General features: G+C 36.8%; 2 protein-coding genes and 1 long non-coding RNA gene across 3 annotated transcripts; 2 read left to right on the plus strand and 1 right to left on the minus strand.

Moving 5' to 3' along the window:
- Positions 1-281: 281 nt before the first annotated feature.
- Positions 282-8,822, minus strand: LOC141903580 (A disintegrin and metalloproteinase with thrombospondin motifs like). Its single transcript, XM_074791763.1, has 14 exons — positions 8,730-8,822; positions 8,108-8,322; positions 7,469-7,558; positions 7,199-7,349; positions 7,027-7,120; positions 2,436-2,490; positions 2,282-2,359; positions 2,038-2,198; positions 1,856-1,905; positions 1,646-1,742; positions 1,313-1,450; positions 786-927; positions 578-682; positions 282-430 (listed from the first exon to the last, which is right to left on the minus strand). Exons 1-14 carry the CDS (start codon positions 8,776-8,778, stop codon positions 380-382), a joined length of 1,476 nt encoding a protein of 491 aa, XP_074647864.1. The 5' UTR covers positions 8,779-8,822; the 3' UTR covers positions 282-379.
- An 8,377-nt stretch (positions 8,823-17,199) lies between these two features.
- LOC141903392 (uncharacterized) lies at positions 17,200-17,556 on the plus strand. The gene is made up of 3 exons (XR_012619070.1): positions 17,200-17,251; positions 17,352-17,406; positions 17,479-17,556. It is a non-coding gene; the product is annotated as an uncharacterized LOC141903392 (long non-coding RNA).
- A 1,849-nt stretch (positions 17,557-19,405) lies between these two features.
- Positions 19,406-20,390, plus strand: LOC141904806 (A disintegrin and metalloproteinase with thrombospondin motifs 1-like). Its single transcript, XM_074793488.1, has 3 exons — positions 19,406-19,539; positions 20,020-20,130; positions 20,245-20,390. The coding sequence occupies exons 1-3, from the start codon at positions 19,501-19,503 to the stop codon at positions 20,293-20,295; spliced, it is 201 nt and encodes a 66-aa protein (XP_074649589.1). The 5' UTR covers positions 19,406-19,500; the 3' UTR covers positions 20,296-20,390.
- The last annotated feature ends 5,003 nt before the right edge of the window (positions 20,391-25,393 follow it).

Raw genomic sequence — 25,393 nt, forward strand, 5'->3', positions numbered from 1 at the left:
CTGCGACGCCACACGTGATACTATTCGATAAACAAAATCAGATGACTTTAGAAACACAGCGGAAACATGTTACAGCGAACCTTACGGGACAAGAAAATATGTTCGTTATAACCGATAGTTCGTTATATCTAGTATGAAATACATTGAATGTTCTTACTTGGGACAAAATTCTATTTGTTGTATCCGATGAATAATTGTGTCCGAGTTTATTATAACAAGGTTCCACCTGTGTATGAATGTCTTCAATGCATCAATGGGAAAAAAAGGTTAAAGAAACAAACTTTTGCAATGTACATCATAGTAATTGTGCATGTATTGTCCTTTAAACTGTACTTGTTACTTGTACTGACGCACCGACTACAAACATGCGACTCGTTCCTTAATTTTCGGGTGCTTTCTCGTCATACGAGCATTTTCCACGAATACACCACTGAAACAAATGGTAATAACGTTAATCAAAATCTCACGATAATCGATAGGATTCAGTAAGTCTTTCAATGACATCCGATACACTCCAAATAAAATCATCGTTATTTAGTGACATATACATAGCGGTGTCAAATGGACTTTGACTTACCATTTTGTTACCGCATGATGTTCCATACGCTGGGGGAAGTTTTTCTTGGTAACATCTTCCATTATCGTCTGCACACATGAGGTTATCACAATTAAATCCCCCTTTCTTCAAAACAAAAAGCAAATTTCGGGTTTGATATTTATGCACAACTGAGGTAAGGCTTGCTTATTCAGGAAAGACATTTATCATCGATCTTCGGAATACGTACCGAAACACAATTGACTGACTTTGGTCCCCTTTTCATCTTGCACTGCTCATCAGCACTGTAGAACTGTCCAGGAAGTTTCTCAATGATTTTAGCGTATCCCTTTTCATTGAACCCTCTATTCAATAAACAGTTCGCATTTTTCCTAAAGTAAATAGAAATCGTGTGCGTACATCCCCCATTCCTTTCAGACTCCATAACACGATCTTTGATTTAATCTGGTTATAATATTTCATCCTAATACTTTCTTATATCTACTTTAAGTTATTTGCTTTTTAATGGACTACACAATCTGTTCCCACTTCAAATATGAATAAATAAGTACCGTCAAACCGATAAAACCCCATCCCCAACTAACGCCGATATTTGTTTTCTGTGAACGGAACATCTGTATATCGTTTTCGTACTAGTAAGAATTAACTCCCGATATACGACATACTCTTTATACCACAACAACTCTAAATCACCACTCGGTGTGGTAAATCGGGTTTTGTCTGCCACAAAGATTCCAAAGAAAAATATATGTATACTTGTTGAGTTTTTCCATCTTCTTTTTCATGTCTCGAATTGCGCATTTTGAGAACGTATAAGGTGGTCCACCTCCCATAACACTACCAACTTTTTTAGGGCATTCGGATTCGTACTTAGTATCATGCTTGGCTCCCAAACTACGTGTCAAAAAAAGAAAATCAAAATGGTGAAATTTAGAAAGAAAATTCATAATGAGAATATTTAGATGTTATGGAAAATGAATGATTTTTCTAGTTATGATTTGATCAATCCAAATAAACTTCTTCTGATGATGACGAAATATATTAGAAAATAATAATTTTCGTTTCACGTTGTATGGCTTAAGATCCTACCTGTGTCCAATTTCATGAGCAGGGCCAGTTCTGATAATATCCTTTGGGGCTGATCGAACAAGTGAGGCTGAATTACCACAAACGCCTCCCGATACGCCTAGAATGACACAAAACCAACATTATTTCATCCTATGTTGTCCCTATTTCGATCGATATTTTTATGGGCCTATTTCAGAATCTAGTCAAAGGAGTAGTAAATGCGTAATTCACCTGCAGCTGCCGAAACTGTTCCGTCGGGTTTTATTGACCTCAAAGGTATACTAGAATAAAGAGATCAATAACGTATCTTTAAGGATTTCGACTGTGAAACGCATTCAAAATTTACTATTAACCAAGAATGTAAAATGAATCGCAAATTCTTATCAATTCGGTCTCTGATTATATCGTCATACCCCGTGTATAGTTGAACATGGTCGTAGGTGGGTAGTTTACCAGCTCGTTCCTCTAACCATACTTTTGCTAGTTTTTTAACATCACCTGGTTTTATCTTATACCCACGTTTGGTAGTTTCTTTGAACGGAGACGAATCTGTCCAAGGGGCTGCTTCTGCACTCTGAGAAATGTCAATGTTTTTATTATTCAGATCTTTATGGAATCATGCACAGAGACATTGGCACATTTATTCGGATATTTTACCTGAGCGACGAAGAAACCAGTAACACGAATACGTATTTGTAACGCAGGGTCTTCAATAGCACCGAATATCAGATCAATCTAGATTGATAGATGGGAAATGAAACTCATTGAATTGACGATCAACATAGCTTGGTTTTCTACCGATAGTACTTACTCCGTTCACAACCTGTGAATAATGCTCAATCGTCTTTTGTAGATTCTTTCCATAGCTTGGTGCAAAATGAACAGTTATTTCTATATTTTGTTAAATCATAACAAACAGGGGTTCAGGGGATTTTGCCTTTTTGACAACTTATGAAATCCTTGCAGTCTGGTATCAGCAAGTAATTTTCGGTGTTGTCATATCGCGGAAAGACGGAATCGCGGAATTTTCCAAAAACGCGGAATTTCCTCATTTTTACTTTAAATAGTAAACGGGTTTTCCCACGGGGATACCCACTGTCTGACAGGGCACCGGACCCAGGTTTTCAACACCGGGAATTAGTATTTGATAATTTATTATATCGCCAGTCAACAACTTAACGATACTGTTCCAAATAATGGAGAACCTAGGCAATACCATAGAATGGCAATACGTGCTTTGCGAATTCAGTGATACAGAGTATCGCTGCATTAACTGAAGGAATACAAATCGATGGTACGTAAACGTAGGATTTGTGATGACACCATGGGTCATTCTCCAGGACTCAGTTCCGAGTTAAGATTTGACTCTGGTCTCTAGATTTAAAACATTGGAAATGAATTGATTCTAAGTAACTCAGAGTTAACTCACAAAACTGTGGAACTGGATCGATGTCAGACGAAAATAAATAGACATTATGTATATTTCATTCTGGCTTAGAATTGTTCATGCGTGTTGTGTGTCTACATTGTTGTTATAAGCGAATGTGGTTTATCTTTTAGAATTAAATGATATGAAAGATTATAAATTGGTTTCGTTTTTTTTTTAATGTTTACTTTGTGACTGCTATAACATATATGTTCCTATGCTGATTATTTGGATCAAAAGAATCTTATTGGTAGCGGTACTGGACGGCCGTTAAATTATAATAATTTCAAAGGAATTTGAACCGGTACTTGTTTGGTCGTAGGATTTCATGTTTGCAACCATCTACAACTACGGTCCGACACCGCGAACGTGCTCAATATTTATCTGATAATATTCGTTTCTGAAGTTCTCGAAAAGTCGATGAACTTCGATAACCGAAGTTTGCCTAGTAGAAATAGACATTATGTGCCTGGTCTCTTTCACCCCACTTGATTCTGACTTCTTCTACAGGTGGCAGCCAGTCAACGGTATCGGTAATATAATAATTCCATATAAAATTGCCTGCAAATAATGGGATTCGAACCTAACTCGTTGCATCGATCGGTCCGGTGCCCTGTCCGACAGTGGCTACCCCCGTGGGAAAACCCGTTTACTATTTAAAGTAAAAATTAAGAAATTCCGCGTTTTTGGAAAATTCCGCGATTCCGTCTTTCCGCGATATGACAACACCGAGTAATTTTGGTTACAGAATGTGCAACAATAAAAAGTATTGCATTGTACCCTTAAGACCTGCAAGCAACCGCTGCAATTTTCGGACGGGCTTAGAGACGCCAAAAGTCCTGCATAAATCAAAACATAATATAATCCAGTTCATCAGTTTTCTAAAATAGAATATGATTATATGATCATGATCATTATAAAATGTTACAATAATCAGTGGGGCAACATTAAGAAGCAAGGCTTGTGGCATATGCTGACCCAATAGGAAATTAGTTACAGACTAATGGATAGAAAAAACAAGCAACACAAAAAAGAAAGGGGCATGTAAGAAGAATAATTACGATACAAAAAGATACGCATGCTAAGAAAAAATTGTCACCTTAGCTGTTGCAAATTAAAAACCATAGGAAAAAAGAGCTATTTGAAAGGTATTAATGTCTGCCAATTTCAAAATTTACTGGACTTGAAAAGATGTGAGGTAAAAGTGGGATTTAGTTATGATACAAACAACTTTCTTTTGTAGCAGATCAAATTTCTGAAGCAACGAAGGGTAAGTATTGCCCCATATAATGTTACAGTAACTGAAGTGGCAAAATACAAAAGAAATATACATTTGTGATAAAACATTTTTCGGTAAATAACCACTTAGTCTACTAAATACCATAAAACGGGTTTTGGATAATAAGTTCAGAGAAAGTCTGTTTGCTAAACCAAATATCGAATTCTTGATATAAGATCATTGATTAAATGTGGTAAATTTTTATGACTGGCAAAAACCTTAGTGTCATCCACAAACATAATTAAATCAAATATTTTGGACGCATTCGGTAGGTCATTAATAAAGATGAGAAAAAGAATCGGATCCTAAAAAGAACCTCGTGGGACTCCACATGTGGAAGAACAAGAGTTTGAATGAACACCATTGAAACATACCTTTTGCGATATGTTGCATAAATAATTTGGGGACCATGTAAAAGGGATACCTTTGATTCCATAATGACTGGGTTTGGAAAGTAGAATTTCATGATCTACCGTGTCGGATGCACGCGATAAATCTAGAAATAAACCAATTGAATTACCATTATCTACTGAATTACTGATTTTGTTGACTATTGCTGTTATTGCCATGTAGGTAGAATGGTTTTTCCTGAAGCCGAATTGTGTTATTAATTATTATGTTATAAACATCTAGAAATTTGACAAGCCTCTTATGAATAATTTGTTCTAATATTTTAGACATGGAAGGCCGAATCGAAATGGGCCTATAGTTACAAAATGTGTGTATATCTCTACTTTTGTAAAGGGGCAGAACTTTCGACATTTTGAATAGATCAGGTATGACTCCAGTTGACATACTGAGATTGAATATATGAGCCGGTGGTATTGATATGGCATCAATAACACACGTGTGTACCTTTTGACTTATACCGTCACAGTGTGTACTGTGTTGTTTGTTTTTAAACTTAAAACAAATTAATTGATCTCAATTTGATCAGTCGGACAAAAAAAGATGCTATTCAAATGCAAAGGAGCCAGAAAACAGGACAAGTTTTTATGTACAGGACTGATATTTTTTGCAAGATTTGGCCCTAAAAGATTTGGCCTATTGTAATCAATAAAAGATTTTTCCGATAATAAACTGCCAGTATCATTGCAGAAAGTATCTGGATAGTTTTTGGTTTTGTTTTTCTTGTTCATAATTATTTTGGGTCCTTTGCGTTTGAAAACCTACTATTATAGTATGGGTGTTTTGCACTCCTTATGACGTATAGATATTAATATACCTTGTGTACATTTCTTTGTCATGTGGAGATCTAGTGGATAAATATTTTCTATAGAGCCTATAATTCAAATTACAGGATTGAGGTTAACTTTTTGTGATCCATGGAGACCTTTTATCTTTGAAATAAGAATTACGTCTGTAAAATAACAGGAAAACTTTCTATATAAAAACAATCAAATTGGTCAAGGAAGTGTAGGATCTGTATAACTATAAATGTGAGACCAAACATGTGACATTAATTTACGCTTGAAAGAAGCAATATTGTAAAATCCGAGAAATTTTGATAGCTGACAAACTATGGCTTTTAATTTCTTGATTTCATATTAGACATTATGGTGAAAATAGGGAGGTGATCAGAAATCTTAGGAGGAATGACACCCGAGAACATGGCATAATTTTGATAGCAGCAGTTAGTAAGAATGTTGTCAATTGATTTATCTGTGATACGCTTTGCTTTATTAATGAGGGGTTGAAATGGGTTTGACAAAGAATTTGAAAGGAATATTTCGGTTGGTTTATGAGTAGCTGGATTGAGTAGATTAATATTAAAGTCCCCAATGATGAAGCATTTTGAATATTATATTGCTTCTAAAAGTTGGGAAAAGTCAGTGTCGACAGTGCCGGGACGGGTGTACGATCGGCATACGCCATAAACGTCCGAATCGTTGTCGGATGACCGCAGGTCAGCGAACGCCCGACACCGCGTCGAGTCGAGCCACACAGATCAACCACGACCCACCTCTCCCCTCTATGCCTGATAGCTCCGACGAGTCGAGGCCACCACGGTCATTGAGGGTGATCGAAAGACCAATCTGATGTGTTTAAGATCCTTCCAGAGTATGCTTATCTCCCACGAAAATCATTCGAGCTGACCAAAGCGTCTTCACCCGTGAATACTAATTGTGACAAAACGAAATGTGCACATAGTGCTGATTCTACTGGGGAAGCCATCTTTGATTCTAATGATTGTATCAATTTAGAGAGCAGCAGCGATGTGTCTAAGTTAGATATATATGTAACTCAATCAAACATTCGATTTTTGCGATCGTTTCCATGGACAATTTGCACCGATTTTGCAATCGAATCGAACGATGATGTAAAAACCAACGATGGTTCAGGTAGGTTGACCATAGGAAATAAACATGGCGATGAAGAAAAGAAGATCGTATCTTTATCAACTATCGGGGCCTCCGCTTGGAAATAAGCAAAATTCGAAAATGATCGTGTTTATAAAAACAGGCGTTTCTCCGATCGATCGCAAAAAAAGAATGCTACTCGTAAAAACGTCTTTAGGCTTGTGAGCTTAATACGTAACTTGATTTTGTGTGCCGACGAACAGCAGTGTGGCCACCAGCCCGACGGGCTCAGGTCGCCTCAGGTTAATAGCAGGCGAAAAAAATCAGTAAATATTTCATTGCATTGAAAATAGCTCATAAGGAAAATAAATTGAATATTAAATATTAAAAGACTCACAGTGAATATGTTGAAAAGTCGATTAATACGAATAGTTCAACGTAGTAAGTTGGATAAGTGGTTTTTTTGCGTCGAAAAATATCAATTTCCTCATCTATAAGAATAAACAATGAACAATATAACACGCAGTAAAATAGATCCATAAATAGATCTACTATTTTACGGGGAATACCTGAATCAATTTTCAAAGTTCTTTTCGTTATAGTATGAATTACCCCATCATTGTTCTCGGTTACATCCCTCTTTTTATCATCTGATACAGGTTGCTCGGACCTTTCAATGCAGTAAACATTCCCATCTCCATTCAAATCAAATGTTCCCATCTATAAAACGATTATTAGATACATTAAAGTACTTAAAGCCTAAAAGTGTTTTGGTCCTGATTCAAATATGACAGCTATCGTTCAATTATGATTGATATTTGTTGCGATTGGAAACTAACCAGACTTCGTTGTACGCGTCCACTGTCGGTTCGTTTTGTAGTGACAGTAACCGCAGCCCTTTTATCTAATGACTGGTAAGGTACGCTCTCCTATACAAAACAACAATTATATTTTAGAAAGAAAACGGAAAAAATGAAAATACGAAAGAAATAAAATATGAAATGAAAGAAACTGAGAATACTAAGACTTACTGACTGTATATACTACCAAAAGTCCAATGAATTAATAAATCTTAAGCACATTTGTCGACAGAAGCGTCCTGGGTACATAATTCATTTTTTAATTTTTAGCTGATTGAAAAAACATAAAATTAAATGAAATTGATTTAATCCGTGAAAAAGTCGAAATTAAATCAACCTCGGTCGAAAAAACATAAAATCAAATGAAAAATGATTTAATTCGGTGAAAAAAGTCAGAATTTTAATCGCCGCCGGTCAAAAAAAAAATTAGATCAAATAAAAAAATGATTTAATTCCATGAAAAAGTCGGAATTAAATCGCCGCCGGTCGAAAAAACATAACGTTTGAAAATAAATCAAATTTATATTTAATGTTATGATTTTTCAATCAGCAAAAAATGAAAAAATTAATTATGTCCCCAGGACGCTTCCGTATTAGTCAGATCAAAATAGTATTTACCGGTTTTTCTCGTTGTAATCTTTTTAATTCACCATCTTCACCAGTTACAAAAACCGGTGCCTGGTGGACATTTAACGAGTCGCGTCTTTGTAGATGTAAGATAACGCTATCTTCAGGAAATTCTAATCGAAACGCCAACAGCTCCGGATGAGTTTCAGACTCTGATAAACTTCGCCTCGTTACATCGTAAACTGCTAAATTCTTCACATCAACACCTTTTTATGAAATCAACGAAATCTTTGATTACTTTCTTGTAGGATCCGAATTGTGTTTCTTCGTTTGATGAATTCAAGAAAAGTGATTTAAGTATACGAAGAGTGATATCGTTGTAATATCGATAAATTTCATTTGTGTGCATCCATCTGCAATCTTTACTCCAGTATCGGTATCAGACTCTACTACTGCCCACACCTTTACTGAACAAAAGGCATGGTCTAAAATTGTAAGCTTATCAACTCAGGGATAATTGAACGAATCAAAGAAAAAAACATGTCGTTGCCTTGATTATCTAATTCATTTAAGAATCAAAAAGAATTATATAAAGATGATCGAGTGCTTCGAATTTTAGAGAAGCGTATTATAAAATTTTTAGAAGAATTGTGTGTCAACGGATCTAACTTACCTAAAACCATCGAAGTAAAAACTGAACAAGAGAATAAAACTAACAACATTGTTTCGATATGTTATTCGATACAGAAAAGGTCGTGAAAATACCATACGTGGTTGATTATCATTTCATTTATAGAAATAGATGGTAGATTTTGTCGCAAATCAAACAAATGATAATAGACATAAAATACTGATTACATTATCACTAATGACATATCTGTCGAATGTGTCGTAAGCCAGTAGCAATAAACTGATTTGGATATTGACCTGTTTTCTATGTCAAACCGTTGATGTTTTAGCACTTTTCGTTAAGAATTGATTATTGAATTCTACGAGGAAATGTATCGTACTGTCCATTGGCCTTGAGAGTTCGTCGAGGAAATCGCAGATTCCAGACAATTTGGAATATACAAGAGCCACTAGGGCAGGCCGGGGGTCAATGTGGCTAAAGTTATTAGGTAAACTTGCTAACTTTTGCATGTACTCTAAATATAGCATAAATACACGAGACCAAAACTAAATAAAGCGGATTTTTGACGGCACTCATTTGTACTTTAATGCAACTTAGAATTCAAATCTATTTGCTATTTTGGCGCCGTTTTACGTTAGTTGTCTTGTTTATTTCTATATCTTTATCTATTAATCAATTTAGATGAGTAATGATCAAAACTTACAAATAACAAACAAACCTAATGGAATACCAATTTACTGTGCGAATACGTGGAACTGACCATAGTCATTGGGGAGCCAGGGGCGGGTGATCTGGCAAGCCCCGGGTAGGCGGTCGACACCTTACATGTCAGTATAGTCTACAGAACCGACCTTCTCGTTAACTGGCGGAATTTCATCTAGACATTTTCCAACTTGGTTGGATATTTTACTACAAGATATTTCACCACTTACAATGAATTCTTGTATAACGTAATATATTGATGTTTAATGAAGGTACATTAAAAATTTCATGCAATAATAAACTGAGTAAATTGTGTTAGAGTTCTGAGAATAGATTTATGATTTGGTTCGAACAATAAATCTAACAAATGAATGACTAAAGTTTGATTAATTCCCCAATTCATGCGACAACACAAAGTCTGTTCTAGTACATTTTCAGACAGATAGTGCACTCCCAGACAGTCAATAAATACACCCTCAGATAATCGACATTTTATCCGCATGAATTATGAATTTAACTCAGATACAGATTGGTCGACCTCATAGCAGTTACATCGTTCTCATGCTTGTGCTGAACAGATCTGGAATCTACCGTACTTTGTCACTGGTAATTCTGCCTACCCTGTTCCTGCTTGGAACCTTTGGAAATTCGGCTACTTTCTTGATAATGATAAGTCGCCGATTCCGCAATTTATCCTTCGCAAACTATCTTATCGTTTTGTCTTTGAGTGATTCTATGTTCTGTATCAATTATACACTGATGCCCGTTGTACAGTTTGTTCTCTTCCACATTAAAGATGGTCCTATATTCATCATGAATTCACTCATGACTTGTCAAATCTATGGATTTATAATGACACTTGCAGTCATCGATAGTTCGTGGTTAATAGTAGCAATATCTCTAGAACGTGCGGCAGTTGTGCTCTTCCCGTTCACATCTCGTTTGATATGTACACCGAGATTCGCTAGATTTGCTACATTGATGATAACTGCAGTGAATGTACTGGTTATATATTTTAGCCCTGCTTTGTCGATGCATTTCCCTGATCCTTTTTTTTGGATGTTACTATGAATTAAAAGACCTAAAAAGATATTTCACCATATTTGTCATCCACGTTTATCTTCTACCGTTAACTTCGATTATAACATCAAATTCGGTTATAATAGTTCAGTTATTCAGAGGTTCCAAAATGGTTTCGTCTGATCTGAAAACTACAAAATCAAAACGCACAACCATAATGCTTGTAACGGTTTCACTCGCATTTGCAATATTTACACTTCCAAATGCTATTACTACATTTTTACCAATCTCACTGGAACTGAAAGGATTTCTATATGACATTTTCACACACTTCCATGTTTGTAACTTTGTGGTTAATTTCTACATATATCTTTTACTGGGACGAGAAATTCGTGAATATTTCTGTATGAAAATATGCTGTAGAACGGTCAAATAACCTCTAATTGTATATCCTCGCCGTGAAGTTAAATTTCACAAGAAATGTTATAAATATTTCAGGACGCAAATTTTCCGTAAGTAGGCGTGTTTTGCAGTTTAAACAGCATTTATTTGTCTATTCCATATTTTTCTTTTTCAATTCCATGGTTTATAAACAATTTTAGTTTAGTGAGCGCCACCGATCCACTGCCAAGTTTTTTATTATTCATACCTTTTTAGATTATGTAAAATATCAAGGTATTAGAATGGTAAATGAAATACCTTAAACAAAGGATATATATTTTCTATATTCAAATACGCGAAAACAGTTCTACGCAGCCAGAGACTGAGGCAAAGACAGATATGTTTTGTTATGGCCAGGCACCCCGAGACACACTGACATTTATTATTTTAACAAAAAGAATATTACGTCATATGCGGAAAGATATAGAAATCACACTCACATGAAAACGAGTACACAAAAATACGGGAACATCTTGGATTATCAGAGGCCGTTGCCATGGCAACCAAAGATGTTCGTTAATTTATGTCTCGAAAATATATAGTTTAGTGTGAACTGCCACACTAATGGACGAAGAAAATAATGGTGTTTTACAATGTGAACGCTGCAAATTATGCTGAACTGCCATAGTCACTTGGGTGCAAAGGTTACAGTTAAATGATGCAGCTCTGCCGGGTTGGAGCCGGAGGGGTCGGTGGGTGGTCAAACACGTCTACCTATTGAGATGGTTGTCTACGAAGAGAGAGAAAAGACATAAGAGAAAGGGTCTGATTGGCTTGCGGATAGCCAATCAGAGCCCCCTTTACTCACAAGTTAGATGGCGCTAGCGCGAGGTCCTCGGTCTCGCCGCACAGATACAATTGTCCCCCGTTCGATGGACGATTGCCCTACGCAGCCAGAGACTGAGGCAAAGACAGATATGTGGTGTTATGGCCAGGTGCCCGAGACACAATGACATTTATTATTTTAACAAAAGGAATATTACGTCATATGCGGTGTAACGGGTCTCGTATAGAGTTTACCGTCGGTAATTAGTGTAATGTATAGATGTATGCCAGATCCCCCACCACTGCCATCATGCAGAGTTTCGGAATGACCAGCCTTTTATTTCACTGGTATTGACTATTATGGACCTCTTTGGTTAGAGGATGGTCGTAAAAGCTGGGTTTGTTTATTCACCTGCGCAGTAACTCGCGCAGTCCATTTAGATGTTGTAACAGATAATACTACCGAATCTTTTCTTTTTTGTTTCAGACGATTCGCTGCCAGGAGATCCGTGCCAAGGAAGCTACTCTCCGACAATGCTTCTACCTTTATCGGCGCAAACTCAGAATTGAGGCGAATATTTGATGATTTGCGTGTTCGTCAGTACATATCGAAGCGGCGTATTGATTGGCAGTTCATCACAAAGCGGGCTCCTTGGCAGGGTGGCTTCTGGGAGCGAATGGTCGGACTCACAAAGTCTTCTTTGAAGAAGTTACTAGGTAGATCGTCTGTATCGTTAGATGAATTGTATACAGTACTCACTGAGGTCGAGGCGAACCTCAATGATCGCCCTTTGATGTATGTTTCTTTTGATATCAATGATGATATTGTTTTGACTCCTTCACATTTGGTCTGCGGGAGGCGCATCACTGCTTTGCCTTCTTGCAGTGATGTGGTTCCTAACGACCCAGATTTTATGCTAAATCAGTCCACATTGAGTTCTAGATATCGGTACATGTTACTTTGTTAGATCAGTTTTGGCAACGTTGGAAATCGGAGTACCTCACTGGGTTAAGTGAGACCCATAGATATATCGGTCACGATGATTATATCAAAAAGGGCTCTGTTGTTATTATTCACGATGATAAGTTGCCCCGCCTTAAATGGCATTAGGGGATCATTTTGGATTTACATCAAAATACACAAGACGGTAGAGTTAGATCTTGCACTATAAAGACATCTAAAGGTATAACGAACCGACCTGTTTCTAAGCTTGACCCTTTGGAGGTAGAATGCGATATTTTTGATCAGAATGTAAATTCTAAATCAACAGATTCGGGTCGTAGACCTAATTCTATAGCCGTCTAGCTGCTGTCGCAGCCGGTAAAAAGATAAAACAAATGTATGTGTTAGAAGATGATGAAAGATGATTAAAAATGATATCATAGTATTGTTGATGTTTAACATAAGTGTTCTTGTTTTGTAGTTTGTATTATTATGTTTCTTCTCATCAGTTGGCCGGGAGTGTCGCGAACTGTCATAGTCATCAACGGTGATCCGTGTCAACAACTATTCAACCGAATCGCATTTTTCAGTGCTTACTATAAATATCTTGTCACGTATACTATTTTTGGTATTTAAGTCAAATCTATCGTACTCTACACACTTGTTGTCTATTCTGTGGTGGTGTTTGGTCGGGCGTCGCTGTCGCCGCACAATTTGGAGTCGTTCCTTTCGACAGAATCAATGACGGAAACTACATGTACTTCCATTACAGACAGGTCTCACCAAAGCAAGACCTCACCACCGTGAGTACATCCTTGCTTGTTTGGAGACAGGTGGGTGGGAGACAATCAAGCATTTATGACCATAGATTTCTCACTCGAGTGATTTGCCCCCAGACTAACCTACAGTTGGCCAGTAAGGCTTGAAATTTAACGGGATTTGTGTAATGATAATGATGCAGATGCAATAATTCTAAAATCGGTAAATGGAGAGACCGTTGGCAGATAATCCGGCAATCTTTCTTATTATCCGGCAATCTTTCTTTGGTGGATTCACAATGGTTTTTGCCATCAGGTGCCAGTACGTCTATTTTCAACATCATTTAAGTTAGAATTGAAACCACAAATTGACGAACAATTTTCGTGCAGTTCTATCTTTGTTACACGTGAAAAAGGCATAATTCATCAACCTTCTACCTTAACCATGCTGAATCACATTTAAAACAAAAATATTAGACGCTGAATTTAACTTCAGAACGTTATGCAAGCAAATTGAGGGATTACCAAGAGTGAAGAATTTGGGGTTTTATCCAGGAGATTTCTACCAAAGGGATGATAATCACAAGGGATATTTACCGCTCACCCATAAGAACGATGTACGTAACTGATAATTCCAATTTGCATCAAAGTTAACCTCATGATTCACCGGAAGAAAAAATTCCCGGGATGAACCATCTGCTCTCATATCGGAAAATTAAATTGACGTAACACTAGTTGAAATCTTTTACATATCAACAAAGTCTTATTTACGGAAGAGGAAGGCGACCAACAACATTCTATTTTCAATTCAAAAAGTCGACTTTTCGAGTTTGTAAATCGACTTTTCGAGTTATTAAGTCGACTTTCTAAATTCGAAAACTTTCTAAAATCGAATTATTAACACGAAAAGTCAACTTTTTAAACTGGAAATAGAATGTTGTTGGTCACATTGCTCTTCCGTTATATACCATGCTATTGCAAGTTGCAAGTTAAATTGTGAATTCATATATTTGTCAGCTGTTCAGTAATATCACCATGAAGAGCCAGATCGGCACTATGACTCAAATAATCTCACATAAGTACTTTGTTATTCGCAGAAACACTTGTCTGTTGGACATTAATTCATAAATCTGAAAAAAGATGATCTATAGAGTAAAAAACCAATAAGTTCATAATGTTGTGGTGTTGTTTATCTGCTAGTGATGTGAATCCGCGTTGGGTTCTTGAACTAGCGTTGTGGTAATGATTTCTTTCGACGATGTTGCGAGGGACACTCTCTTATAGGTCGGATCTCAGTCCTTGGTCTTGACTTTCTTACAAGGCTCCCGGATATAACTAAACAATTTATCTAACAACTAAACAAGTTATCTATTCGTTTATTTTCTCTTACTTCTCTCTAGTAACGTGTGCAGGCCCTATTCCACACATGGCTTGGAATTCATGGCTTGTGACGTACTTTATACGTCACAACATTCCTCCCATCCATGTATGGGCGATGACGTATCTGCACACGTCACAATTTTCTATAAATATATTTTTGCTCTCATTAGAGTCCATGGCCGCACCATATTAGGTTAACCTAGGTAGACACATACGTCACTCCCAGACTTGTTTATTTATATAATCTCTATTTATGTTTATGTATGACGTACATATCCACGCAGGTTGTCTGGTACTGCAACGCTGGCCATGAACTCCAGCTTCCGTGCAATACTTGTTGATATAGTTTAACCGCTGATAACTGAACCCTACTAATATGTTCCCGAAAGCTTGTTGGTATAATTCATGAAAGCCCAATAATATATGTCCTAAAACTCTTCATAATAATATCAAACTCACATACTATGTGAGTTTCCAAAATCAGCATTGTTAGTATTTGTATAAATTATTGATTGGCAAGATGGCCAAAAATGAGATTGATTTTCTGTTTCCAAAAGCAACACTACGACATTGCCAAATATATCTATGGAAATATCATATGGGATTTCGGTCAAATACAAAGGAAAATATCCTTAAAGATTTAGTGTGACTTTATTTATCGTGCAGGCGACACTTTTTTTCGTCATCAGTAAGCCTTTTTATTCGTAAACTGCATACAATTTACCATATCAAATAATGGCATTATGATCTGCCGCATGATATATTTAGATATAATCATAATTCACTAGGTTCATATGGTTTGAATCACTAGGAAAGTTCGCATTAAATACTCGATCTAGATTTTGTGATGGAGTATACTTTGAAAAACGGTGTGCATAGTAACAATTTCTGTGGTCCTCAATACAGATTATGGATAGATATTAAACGCTTAGGCTTAATTTTAAGTAGCAGGTGGAAATTTACGAAACAACGAATAAAGCGTTTTCCAACACCAGAATCATTTAAGTGTTTTTTCATTTCTGGTGATGAATTCGTATATAACTGGTTAGTTTGACAGATGTTTGACTGGGCAGTTTGGTTGATGACAAACCCGCCAAATGTATCGTAGGAACATGTTGTTGCTCTTACTCTTTTGCTCAGTTTTCACATCGAAAGTTTTAGGTAACCCTGTTATTCATTTGATTTATTTTGTTTAATTTGTCCATGGTAGCATTATGAGCGTAATATGTTTACTGCGCCCTCATTGCATAGTTCAGGCCTCGATAGTTATAGCCTATAGAAGCCAGTTTTTCCTAGTTAACCATTAAATCGAATGATTGAGGATTTACGTACGTAAAATATTTGACGCAATTACAACGATGTCACTATAATATGGTTTCGTTTGCAATTGTCGCCTATCAACCAAGATGGACCTGGTTAGGTACGTAAGTAGAAAGGTGAGAATAAACATTTATTCCATTAACACAGGTATTGATGAGAAGAATATAGTGATTCGCGATGTTACAAAACGAAGTCCGTCGGAGTCTGAAACTCATCCGGAGCTGTTAACATTTCGATTAGAATTTCCCGAAGACAACGTTATCTTACATCTGCAAAGACGAGACTCGTTAAATGTCCACCGGGCACCGGTCTTTGTAACTGGTGAAGATGGTGAATTAAAGAGATTACAAAGAGAACTACCGGTAAATATTAATTCAAGCTGCACGTAGACTTAGGCGTAAATTAAACATTGTATTGTGTAATCGTATATTGCATATAGGAAAGCGTACCGTACCAGTCAATAGACAAAAGTGCTGCGGTTACAGTAACTACAAAACTACTCGATAATGGACGCGTACAACGAAGTCTGGTTAGTTTTTTTGCAACTTGTCGCATCAAGTGTTCGAGTAAAGAAAAACTGGTGATGGATTGGCGGAACATTGTTCTGTACTAACAAGTTAGATTTTCACTTGAAATTGAAGTGCATTTTTATAGATGGGTACATTTGATGTGAATGGAGATGGGAATATGTACGTTATTAAAAGATCCGAGCAACCTGCATCAGATGATAAAAAAAGAGATATAACCGAGAAGGATGATGGGGTTATTCACACTATCACTCAACGGAATGTTTACAAACATTCAGGTTAGACCGGTTCAGACCATTAAAGAAACAGTCTTTATGTGTGTATTTACGAATAATTTTGTAGCCTTTGATGTGCAGAGTCCTTATGAATCCCTAATACAGGGATGTCTGTTTACTATTCCCATGAAGATAGAAAAGCTTTCTGTACATCTACGGAGAGAACATACGTAGTTTCTTCGTACAAATCCACTTTATTCATCACACCAGTTATTAATTTCTATCATATATTAAATGTTTTCGAATAAATTCTTGAATACGATTAACTTCATATTTTTCAATTATTATTGTAGATGATATATTTAATTTCATTCTTGTTAATTATTTCGCTTTCTGTAGACGATGAAATTGATGTTTTTCGACGACAAACTATTAGTAATACAACTTACTACATCGAGCTTTTTGTAATGCTTGACTTCTCAACGTTTTCAAGGTACGTCCCGGGAATTTCTTTCTAAACTATTGCGGCCATCAAAATTCCATGCATTCTACAAATTGTATTAGTTGTAAACGCTATAATTACTTGGTTTTAGTTTTAACCAACAAATGAAGAAGACAATTGAACATTATTCACAGGTTGTGAACGGAGTAAGTCAATGAATTGATTGTCTGCTTTTCTCAAATTCTTTTTGGTTCCATTTATGCAGCAAAATCTTTCAGATTGACCTGATATTCCGCTCTGTAAAAGATGCTAAATTACAAGTACGAATTCGGGTGACCGGGTTTTTCGTTGCTCAGGTATGATTGAATATATATACGTATAAATGATTTTCTTATAGATACGTAGGAAATTGATTAATACGATGCCCTGTGCTTTGTTTTTCAGAGTGCGGAAGACGCCCCCTGGACCGATTCTAATCCGCTTAAGGTGGCAAATGAAAAAGGCTATGTCCTCACACCCCCTGACATAAAGTCTGAATTATTACCAAAATGGTTAGAGGAAAGAGCTGGTAAACTTCCTCCATACGACCATGTTCAATTGTATACAGGGTATGGAATACACTAGGAAGTATTGACGAATTTAGAAATTAATAGATACAGTAAATAGTATTTTTCCAACACATCTGTAATTCATCCCTGTTGAATTTTAGGATCGCATTGTTGGGCAAAGATGGTTTCATCGGAGGTAATGATTCGTTTGATTTATCGCTTTAATTAGTATAACCATACATTGATATTGATGTTTTATTATCAAGATTTCGGAGGTTACAGAGAACAAAGGACTGTGACCGAATCGTTATTTTCTTTTTTGCCCTTCTAGGTGTATCAGGACAAATGTGTAATAATTATGCTTCACTAGTTCGTGCTGCACCCGATGATATTTTCAAAAGTGCACCTGCTCATGAAATCGGTCACAGGTAACTATCATTTATGAAGTATTTTTCGGTTTATGCTGCATGGTATTCGTGTTTATTCATAATATTGTGTGTAAACAATTTTCGATTATTTTATCAAATGCAGCTTAAAACAAGTGCTTTTGTTGCTGTAGCATAATATAAAGAATAGCTAAATTGCGGATTAAGAATAACCGTTTAAAATACGTTGTGAAAAAATAAATTTCTTGATTTAGCGCCACCGAAAAACAAACTTTCATATTGGCACCCCCCCCCCCCCCCGCAACGATGGATTGTCATTCCCACACACCTGTCAACCGCGGTTTAACCATTTCATAAATTGGCACGTTTTAAATTTGTGGCCCTAAAACAAAGTAACTTATTTGCATAGGCGCATCAAAAACTAGTTGTTTTTTTTTAAGTCAACGTTTAAATTTTCTTCGTTGTTTTTTATATTCTGGCGTTCTATATAGCCTGTTGTTATGTGTTTGCTACGTTATGATTCGAATCAGCCAACATATGTGCAAGTTCTGTATTTAATATAATTCAGGGAGGTGTGTGCCCTACGGAAACTAATGGTGATGGTTTCGATGTGACTGTTTAAAGAGTAAACGGGGATACTCTCCATTTTCCATTAGTCAGATTTCGCTTGAAATTGTTTCTTGAAATTGAGATTCGAAATTAGAAAATTTCAACCAATCTTGGGACGTTTTTCGATCAAATCTGGAAATTAGGGCTGTTTCTAGATTTATAAAGAAAACCTACGTTACCTAAAAACTCTTACAAATGTCGGGAAGTGCGTTCTGCGAAACATTTGGGCTAGATTATGCAAGTCATCAAATGTGGTAATTCTTTGAAATTCATCCTCTTCTTTTAAAAGTATTGACAAATAAGAAGCTTTTTAAGAAACGACGAATTAAGATTCGTTGAAATGATTTCACACAGTGGAGCCACCCGCTTCTTGCTTTTGCTTGACATGTGTTAAAAGATTGCATACTTTCTTTTATGTAGTTTGGGAGCCAAGCACGATGACGAATATGGCTCTGAATGCCCCCAAGATCAGGGTAGTGTGATGGGGGGTGGGCCACCTTACACATTCTCAAAATGTGCAATTAGAGACATGAAAGCAAAATTGAAAAGACTTAACGAGTAGGTTTTTGCGTTATACATGATGTAAGATGCTTGATATATGATATATACGTGTATACAATGCAATAGGCGTATTTTTGTATTATCTTTGAGGGAGAACAGGAACTGTTTACTAAATGAAGCAACTAGTGTAAAAAAATACGCTGAAATCATCAAGAAACTTCCTGGACAATTTTACAATGCTGATGAACAATGCAAGATGAAAAATGGACCTGATTCGGTGAATTGCGTTCCGCCAGTACGTATTTTACAGGGAATAGATACCCTAGCAGGGGCGGATTTAGGGGTGGACTCAGAGGTCTGGACCCCTGCCATCCCAGTGAGGTAGCCCTTTTCGTCAAGATAGAGAATGTTAAATCCTGCAAACTTGACACTCGTTCCTCGGAAATTGCAACTTTTCTGATGCATTCCTTCAAAAATATCTAAACCCGAGGTAAGAGCCACACGGAACCCGAATTGAGGTCTTTGACTTGGCTGCATTATTCGGGAAATGCCTTTTCTTTTGGACTCCGGCATTCCAATTTACTTGGGCCGTCCCTGGCTAGTTCCTACAGAATTGACATGACTTGTGAAATTAAGTAACTTGTTGTTCGTAGGGAGCGACATGAAGGATAAAACAATTCTGATATGCAGATCTTCTGGATCAAATACTTATTTACGTATGTATTCGGTTTCAAAGTTAAAATCGTCAAAATCTATTTATAATTTATGAATACAGGATGTAAAGAGATTTAACCCATGTGATCTGCTTATGTGCACAAATCCTAAAAAGAAATGTATCGCAGGTAAACGTCCTCCTGCGTACGGAACATCGTGCGGGAACAAAAAGGTAAACGTCATTGCTAGATATATACAAAATCAAATTTGCCTCTACTGATGTTGTTAATGGTTGCACCGATGTAGATTTATTGTATTCCTTTACTTATCTTTTTTTTTATTTCAGTGGTGCATCCGAGGAAAATGTGTGTTTAATGAGGAAGCGCCAGAACGTTAAACGGTTTCAAAGCTGGTAGCCTACATCAATCAAATAACACAGTATAATTGTATTCATTTATTCCCAGTGCATTATACGTCTGATTTATGTAACAAGAAATGGGAAATGGTTGCTTGCAAATTATTCATTTCATCTCATAAATACTTACGAATGTGAAAAAAATCTTTCGAAATCTTTTTTCTGACTGGAAATATTAAGATATAAAATGATAACTAAAAACACGGTTGTATTTTATTATTTGTATGGAACGCCTTCCCAGATGTTTTGATACTTTCTCAATTTATATCAAAAATAGTGCTGATTTTTGGTCCTTAAGTCCTGAAACACCATTTCCTTTCAGCACAAATTCATACAAACGTGTCTATACTACAGAACACTTTGCGGACCAGTTTATGATGTAATGTGTGGCCCATAGAGCTTAATATCGATTAAGATTACGTAAGCTATTCGTGTCCAAAATGCGGCAGGCGCACAATAGAAACTTACGCGTAGTCAACTTTTATTGTTGCCGACAAAGAGGACCGATATTTCGCAAATTGGATTCGGGAAGTTTTAACCTCCCAAGTTCAAATTACTAAAATTGTGACCTTCAGGGAGATTCTACGAAAAGCCGATCGTAATCAATTTTGGTTGAACTTGATACCACAATGCCCAATGGTTTGAATGTCAAAGTTGTAAATTATTTAAAACCGAAAGAAAACCCATTATTGGATCGAGTTTTTCCTAATGACACGAATAACTTGAAATATCCATTTAATGAAAGACTACACAAGACCAAGAACAACCTGATTTGATTCTGTTCGGAATCTATTCCTATATTTTCGTCATAATAATCGGATGCAGTATTTTTCATTGATTTATCCAATAGCGTCATTTCAGCCATGGACTGTAAAGAAAAAACGTTACTGATTCCATGGTTAAGCTCATCTCCATGTACTATCGTTTGGGCGCCCCCACCAAAAGAAAGAAAAATGTCGAAATTTCTCTAAAAATCCGTTTTGGCGCGCCAAAACAAAGAATTTCCCGTTTTGGCGCCCCGCCAAAATGAACTGGCATATCATTGGTTGATACTGTAATGAAAATTGGGCAAGAAAAATATCATGAATGAATTTGAATGGTAATGAATTTCTATAACTAAACGAACATTATTTTTCTTATAACTAAGATCAACAGTGACTCTCTCGTTTATTAGGAAACACACAACTAGTGGAATAGGTTTGATATTTACACACATGTTGCAGGTATAAATTGTTTATCAGAATAGAAATAGTTAGTAATCCATAAAAGCCGAAATCAACATCGGCCCGAAACCCAGACCAAATCAATTCATAATTTATTGATTGAAACTACACTACAATATATGTCTTTATTTGAATATTTTAATAAAACAATTTACTCTAATTAAATCTATTCCAAATCATAATACGTTCTTATCTGTAAATCTACTTAATCTCTCGACTCAGCAGGTGCTTAAGAAAAGTTCTTAATAGGACAGATCCAGGTTTAAGCGTGGGGATGAAACAGTATCATGATGTTTGAATGCCAAAATAAATGCCTGGTGAAATAAATTCATATTTGTTGATTGTACGTCCATGTTTGTTCATTTTCAAAGCTGAATGACATTTGACGTTTACACACTGGTTGCATGTTAGGTTTGAATCTTTCAGTGCATTATTTTCTATGTATCGGTTTTCAATTTACTACAATTCCAATCATCCTGAATGGCTTTGCAGAAAGCCTCTTATCGCTGATTTGCCGCTACAATTGGGGTTTTCTGTTTCTTCACAGAAAACCCTATTGAGATTTGCGTGATTATTATTAGGGTTTCTGCTGCCTCAGCCTCTGCTGGAAATCAACTATAGGCGATCGACAATCGGCATTCCCGCACAACCGAGAAAAAACGTATCTGGACTAGCAATTGATTCTCGAAAAAACGTATTCGGACTAAAAACGGCATGTACGTTATGAATGGTACGTACGCACGCGCGCGACTGTGAAAAACGCTAGATGCATGCATTTCAAATAGCTTCAGTCCGTTGTTTTGTTCGCGGATATTAATATTACAAATATTCGATAGGTTTTATCTATTTATTGTACGCATTTTCATATGGAATTGAATTGGTCCGGTCAATTAGGCCGTAGATGTTCCGCTTCTGTTCCGCATTTGCAGTCTTACTGATTAGCGTCAGAAAATGTCAGCATCGTGTTACCTTGTCGTCACCTATATTAACAGGCCTAAAGTCAGTTAAAAGGTGCGATTCAAGAATAGGGGACTATAGCAATATATATGTAGTGATAGTAATCAATTAAGTAATTATATTAGTAATTGATAATGATGATATATAATGATAGTAACGTATATAGTTATTAATGATGATTAGGGAACTAAACCTAAACCTAACCCTAGGGGAACAAATCAGAGTGTCAATTAATGTTTTTGTGTTCTTCAGATTAACCCACCACAATTAATCGAATTGGTTCTCCTCTGATTGGTTCCCCTAACCTATACCTCTAAACCTAACCCCGACCAGTGCCAGGAAAGCGCGGAGATATAGAGGTGAAACCGAGAGCAATCGTCGGTCCGCCCAGGTAGCTCAATCGGTAGAGCAGTCGTCCGGCAAACGAAAGGTCCGGTGTTCGAGTCCCGGTCTAGGTGGTGGATTGCTTTTCGGTATCCCTAACTCTAATATCTTCCGGCAGGTGGAGTTAGCCGGCTTTCCCGCTGCCAGTGTCACAGTGGGGTTCTGAAAAGATATCAGTTAATTACTCTCGATTATTTGTGGTGGGTTAATCTGAAGAACACAAAAACATTAATTGATACTCTGATTGGTTCCCCTAACCTATACCTCTAAACCTAACCATCCTAACCACATTCTTGAATCTTACCGCCATTATAGCCTGTAGCTAGTGAATCGGATGTTTAGTATTGATAGAGCGAACCTGCCAGCGACTAACAAGGCATCTGATGTGATTGGCTTAATACATAGACTGGTGAATACATAGACTGGTGGTACATAGACACAGCGGCAAATTGTCCACTAAAGAAATCTTGGTGTGATAATAGACTAATGAAGGGTCTTCCCATTTTCTCTTGCCTGTAATTCGAAAGCACGAACACATTAAATGTCCAGTAATTGCAAATAATGGGTGAATTTTGCCCTTTTAGCTGATAACGATAAGCTTGACTACGAACAGTATCATACGATTTAATCTCTTTAAAGACCTTATGGGTTAAGGAATAGTCATCAGCAGCTGTAGCCGCTTCATTTAAATCATAAATCTTTTGTTCATCCAAATAGGTTTTGACTTCCACTGGTCCACATTGTTTGAATTCTTACATAAGCAATAACTGTCACAATTTGTCAAAATCGCTTTTAACTAATTTAGAATCACACCACCGAGTGAACAAGGTTTCTTTTTCCCAAGCAAATATATTTCATTTTCAACCTTTTTACGATATCTGAACCGCTGCCGATAGGCTTCTGGAACTAATTCATACGCTTTAAGAATACAAGATTTCACAATTTCATAATCATATGACAGCTCAGATGTAAGCGACGAATACGCTTTTTGAGCCTTCCCAGTAAAAACACTCTGGAGTAGCAAATGCCAGTTTTCCTGCGGCCAATTTAGATTAAGCACGACTTTTTCAAAATGCGAAAAATACTTATCTTATCTATGTCGGAATCTTGGAACTTCGGAACCAAACGCATATGACGTGTAACATCGAAGTGTAGATGACCCGAATGTAGATGATTCGACTGACGACTGGTCTCAACTTCACGGAGACGAATTTCCATCTCTCTAAGTTGTAGCTCATGTTGCTCCCGTTCATCTTCCCGTTCATGACCCCGTTTGCGTTGTTCAGCTTCAAATTCCAGCTCCATCTTTCGAATTTCGTAGGCATGGTCAAAAATTGGTTCTACTTCATACTGTTGAAAGAAACCCTTCAAAACGAGATAACTGTCTATGACTTCCTTAATATCCGATTTTAGCATAGACAATTTAAAACTGAGTTCATAAAACGTGGCAGCATCCAACAACTCTTTTTTTTAGTAAAGAGTCCTAAAGCCTCCCTCGTAGGAGAACTAATAAAAGTCTCTATCGCAGTCATTTGACTCGTAGAAATGCTATCGGGATCAGTAAAACGGAAAAAAAATCTCTACAATACCTCAAACTGAGGAAATCCTGATTCCGGAGTTCTGTTGAAAAGTTGACAGTCGTCGACAACAAAAAGCAATTCAAAATGTACGGATCTTCCAATTGCGGAACGAAACGGCAAGGTTTCCCGGAGGAGTTCCCAATTTCTGTTACGGCCTGAAAAAAGCCAAACTACAAACACAACTCGGAAGACCACCATCTACATAACACCAACTGCTTAATTAAACAGAGCTCAACTGAACTGCTGAATATCAACCGAATGAACATATATACAGGAAACAACAATAGAAGAATACAAACGGAGATTACAGCTTACAATATTCACAATGAACACTGACATACGACGAAATAGTGAAATAGGAATTTGAAAACCAGTGATGCTAGACAAACATCGAATACGTAACACTGTAACAAGGTTTTTGATACGGTAAAATAAATTCAATAGCTCACGAGTATAATTGTATATATCGCTGGTTCATTTCATTCCATGATATCGGATCAATTTATAAATTCTAACGCTGGGAAAAGCCCCTCGGTCGATGGAGATAACTGAATAGATAGGGATCGTTAACTTTTGACGAAATCCATATCCATATTAGAACTACTCATTCCACACAATTGAAGTGACTGAATTACTAAAAATGTAGTTGTATTCGTTATTCATAGGGCTCGCGCGAGCAAACCAAAAGTTATGAATTCTCGCGCGAGAAGATAAAAAAACGGGCCAATCTAAAATTTAGTTTATCGTTGCTCTAGCTGTACAGGCCTTTTTTTACTATGGTCCAAATCAACCACCAACCAGAAACGTATTCGTATGTGTGCGTACGATCGAAGCTGCCGAGGCACGTTCAAGCGCAGAATTGTACGTGATATGCCGGGCCCGGCAACATTTCTAAAAGCCTGGCCCGGCCTGACTGTACAGGACGGTTGACATTAG

Source organism: Tubulanus polymorphus, chromosome 4 (genome assembly GCF_964204645.1).
Source record: "Tubulanus polymorphus chromosome 4, tnTubPoly1.2, whole genome shotgun sequence".
NCBI lineage: Eukaryota > Metazoa > Nemertea > Palaeonemertea > Tubulaniformes > Tubulanidae > Tubulanus > Tubulanus polymorphus.